General features: G+C 33.1%; 1 protein-coding gene across 1 annotated transcript in view; it reads right to left on the bottom strand.

The window, feature by feature from the left end:
- The window catches only part of LOC136836459 (irregular chiasm C-roughest protein-like), a 91,159-nt gene that overhangs the window by 8,058 nt on the left and 78,101 nt on the right, over positions 1-5,000 (bottom strand). The window contains exons 9-10 of the mRNA XM_067100726.1: positions 3,849-4,007; positions 376-489 (exon numbers count right to left, since the gene is read on the bottom strand). Coding sequence (XP_066956827.1) covers positions 376-489; positions 3,849-4,007 — 273 coding nt within the window. The remainder of the gene's footprint in view (positions 1-375; positions 490-3,848; positions 4,008-5,000) is intronic.

Raw genomic sequence — 5,000 nt, 5'->3', positions numbered from 1 at the left:
AATCGTAAGCCAATTAACCTTTTCGATGTTGCTTTTGAACAGAGGGAACGTCCTTGATCAGTACATATGAAACAAACAGCTGAAAGAGGCGACGACTTCTTTTCGAACATAGAAAACGACGGCTACTTTTTGAACTAAGAAAACAACGTCTACTTTTCCAGCCTAGAAAACGACGACTACTTTTAGAACCTAGAAAACGACGACTACTTTTCGAACCTAGAAAACGACGACTACTTTTCGAACCTAGAAAACGACGACTACTTTTTCGAACCTAGAAAACGACGACTACTTTTAGAACCTAGAAAACGACGACTACTTTTTCGAACCTAGAAAACGATGACTACTTTTCGATCCTAGAAAAGTGTTTCAAATTACCTTTCTGGGACGTAGCCGATTTCCTTGCACAGATAACGACGACCGTCAGTACGACGACCACGAAGACGATGCCTCCAGTCACGCCGCCGACCATGATGACGAAGGGAAGTTTTCCTGAAAACAAAAGACGACGTGAAAAAAAAATGACACGTCAGAGCGCCAGCCGTTCCGCACGCATGCGCATGCGCTTAGTGAATGTCAGTGGAATAAATGGGGGAAATAACCGAGCAAGGATGAAAATGAAAGGAAATGCGAATGAATAAATGTCAAATTGCTGAAATAAATAAGGAAATGTAAATAAGTAGAGGGAAAGAAAGTATGTTTGTATGTTTTGTATGTATATATATATATATATATATATATATATATATATATATATATATATATATATACACACACACACATCTATAGTTTTATCACAAAATGATGATAGATTTTATATATAAATTTCTAATTCCAAACAGAACCAGTAATAACTTGTTAATTATGAATTTACTTTACCTTGGAAATAAGTACACTCAAATTAATTATGTGTATGTTCGCCTACCGTAAAACTGAGTTCGGACCTAGGCTACCCATGTAGATAGGCCTATTGTCACCCTTAGTACCCCAAAAAAACTTACTCTAAGTTCAGATTCTGGTCTGGATAGAGTCACTCAAATTATTCTCAAGGTACAGTGATATTCGAAGTTAATGTGATATGTACAGCTTGCAATCACCAACATTAACCTTTCTACATCAGGTTTCCTCTCTACTCTTCTCTGTCGTGACCTCTTTTCTTTCTGACCTCCCGTCAGCTCTAGGTCTTCATCTGTTCCCCTCTCCTCCACGACTTCCTTGGCTCTCTCATGGGGTCTCCGTCATGGTACTTCCTTTCTCATCACATTTCCAAACCATCTCTGTCTTTATTATTTTTCACCAGATTGATTCCACATCTCTCCACTAGTCCCTTCCACCTAGCTGCAGCCCCTTTTATTGCATTTTACTGTACTTCCATTCATATTCTTTCTTCCATCTTACATTCCACCCTCTTCTAACAATTCTTTCATAGTGCAACAGCGAGGTTTTCCTTCCGTTACAGCTTTTAAACCTCTGTCTGTCAATTTTCTTTTCAGCGCTGAATGACCGCATAGGTCCAAGCGCTTGGCCTTCGGCGTAAATTGTATTTTCTATCTATCTATCTATCCGAAGGGTAACAGACATACTTTGTCTTTCTAAGACCTTCCCACCTACCACAATAGGGTTCACAAGACTTCGTCTGTTCACCATGTATTCTTGTAATGAATTTGGAGCTTCGAAAATCTCCTACTTCATGTATACGTTATAGTCCTGACCACTGAGTAATGACCCAGTTAATTTTTTGTCTCGGTACTGTCAACTCCTTTTGAAGATCCGAACGTATGTAGTATAATCTTTCATGTAGTTTCTTCCTTAAAGACTGTTTCTGTCTTTGGTTTCTCTGCCGTGAAACCAAACTGCTAATTATTAATATTTACAATTTTTCTTGGCCATTCGATCTTCCAGCATCTTTTCTAATATTTTCATTGCTTGCTCAGGTAGTCTTAAGCCTTGGTGATTTTTCTGCAAGGCATCTCCATTCATTTCTTTAAGCTGCTTTCTCATTCCCCCTGTTATTCCTTATATATTATATATATATTCTTTAAAGTTTATATTTCTCATTCTTCTAACCCTATTATCTTCCTTTATATATATATATATATATATATATATATATATATATATATATATATATATATATATATATATATATATATATATATATATTTATATACACATACACATATATACATACATATATATATATATATATATATATATATATATATATATATATTGAATCACGAAAATATGGGACATGATGAATAAATAAATAAAGACAAAATCCACGAAGGAAAGAGAAACAATGGAATGCTGCAAGGCCTTTCGACTTACACTAGTCCTTTACTTAGCAGACTTTCTCTTTCCTTCGTGGATTTTGTCTTTATATATATATATATATATATATATATATATATATGTGTGTGTGTGTGTGTGTGTGTGTGTGTGTGTGTGTGTGTGTATGTATAACTTTCTTATGATTTTATACATACATATACGCTATGAAACAGGAAAGAAAACTTTAAAATTTTATAGAAAATTATGGTAGATTATATATGTTTTTCCATTTTTTATTAATCTAATGTTACTTCATAAGAACGCCTATTTCGCCTCACATATCCAGACTAGGATGCACTTTGGGTTATGTTAGGTTAGGTCGGGTCAGGTCAGATGTCTTTCCCAGTTCATGATTAATATTTCACTATTTCTTCCTTGTGCTGGAAGGCTGTTTATGCCGTCAGGAGTGAGCGTAAATAATTGCGAACATTTCCGGTCCTTTCCCTTCAGTATATTATAAATATTGGTGGTGATTACTGCTGTCAGTCGTATTAATAAACGTTTACAATGAATAAAATAAGATCAAACTGACAAAAGTATATAAAAAAAACTTGATATTTAAAAATAACAGAAATGGTTTCAATAAATAGGTCAGTAAATAAAATAGATATGTCGTGTTAAGAAACATTTGCAATAAACAAAAATCATGATTAAACTGACAAAACATGTAAAAAAATTAATATATGAAAATAATAAGAATATTTTTAATAAATAGGTCAGTAAATAAAATAGTTATGACGTATTAAGAAACATATACAATGAAAAAATATGATTAAACTGACAAAGTATATAAAAAATTAATATATAAAAACAATAGAAACATTTCCAATGAATAGGTCAACAAATAAAATAGTTGTCATAAAATGTCAAGTAACAAAACTACATAAGTCAATAAGACTCAGTAATTCAGACAGGAAAGTTAAGTAACAAATCAACATAAAACAATAAACTCAGGAAATTCAAATCCAGGAAACAAACTTAGAAGTACGATCAATTAAAACAAATAAACCACTTTCAGCAAGAAACAATTCCAACAAGTGTTAACAAAACTTCAGAAGCAAGACATTAAAACAAGTGTTAACAAAACTTCAGAAGCAAGACATTCCAACAAGTGTTAACAAAACTTCAAAATCAAGACATTAAAACAAGTGTAAACAAAACTTCAAAAGCAAGACATTCCAACAAGTGTAAACAAAACTTCAAAAGCAAGACATTCCAACAAGTGTAAACAAAACTTCAAAATCAAGACATTCCGCAAGTGTAAATAGAACTTCAAAAGCAAGGCATTCCAACAAGTGTAAAGAAAACTTCAAAAGCAAGACATTCCAACAAGTGTAAAGAAAACTTCAAAATCAAGACATTCCAACAAGTGTAAAGAAAACTTCAAAATCAAGACATTCCAACAAGTGTAAAGAAAACTTCAAAATCAAGACATTCCAACAAGTGTAAGCAAAACTTCAAAATCTAGACATTCCCACAAGTGTAAACAGAGACGACTCAGTAAACGAAGGTCTTACTTGTCTGACGAAGAACCATTTCGAAGAAATCGGAGCCGTAATCGTTATGAGCCGAAAAGTTGTAGGAGCCGAAGTCCTCGTCCTGGGCCTCTCTGATGGACAGGATGTGTCGAATTCCGTCCCTCGTCACCCACTGTTCCACTTTGTATCGCTCGCTCTCTGTAAACAAAGTTTGGGATTGACGTCGGATTGTTTGTTTTACAGGCTGAAGTAATACAGAGTTTCGCCGATCATTTTGGTATTTCTCCACATTGTGGGAGGAAGGTGATTAGAAGTCTTCTGAATAAATTATTTAAGCTTGTGAATGTGTTTCAGTATTTGGAATAAATTATTTAAGCTTGTGAATGTGTTTCAGTCTTTGGAGTAAATGATTTAAGCTTGTGAATGAGTTTCAGTCTTTAGAATAAATGACTTAAGCTTATGAATGATAAGCAGTTTTTGCAATAAATGATTTAAGGTTGTGAATGAGTTTCAGTCTTTGGCATAAACTATTTAAGCTTGTCAATGTTCCAGTCTTTTGAATAAATTATTTAAGCTTGTGAATGAATTTCAGTCTTTGAAATAAATAATTTAAGCGTGTGAATGAGTTTCGGCTTTTTTGATAAATTATATAAGCTTGTGAATGAGTCTCAGTCTTTGGAATAAATTATTTGAGCTTGTGAATGAGTTTCAGTCTTTGGAATAAATTATTTAAGCTTGTGAATGAGTTTCAGCTTTTTGAATAAATTATTTAAGCTTGTAAATGAGTTTCAGCCTGTGGAGTAAATTATTTAAGCTAGTGAATGAGTTTCAGTCTTTGGAATAAATCATTTAAACTTGTGAATGAGGTTCATGAGACTTTTGGTGATCCTTCTTCACGTTGATGGTAAACAACGATGAAATATTTAAATACATTTGGTTTGACAGGGAATTTGTCTTAAGGTCGTAGATGTGATATGGTTTTAATGTTTAGAATACTTGTCTCGCGTATTCTAAATTGAATGTTATGATCATGCATTTGCAAATGGGGAAGAAAGGCGATAGATTTTTAAAAAAAGGAAAGAAAAATTTATTTTAGGCTTATGAGCAAGTGGAGAGTAAAAGTAAAACTGTCTATGATAAAAATAAATATAGAAAATAATAAGAGTATAAGAGTTATAAAACCTGTATCAA

The sequence above is a fragment of the Macrobrachium rosenbergii genome, chromosome 56 (assembly GCF_040412425.1).
Source record: "Macrobrachium rosenbergii isolate ZJJX-2024 chromosome 56, ASM4041242v1, whole genome shotgun sequence".
Taxonomy (NCBI): Eukaryota; Metazoa; Arthropoda; class Malacostraca; order Decapoda; family Palaemonidae; genus Macrobrachium; species Macrobrachium rosenbergii.
Note: the sequence above shows the minus strand (reverse complement) of the source record. Positions and strands in the feature narration are given on the sequence as shown.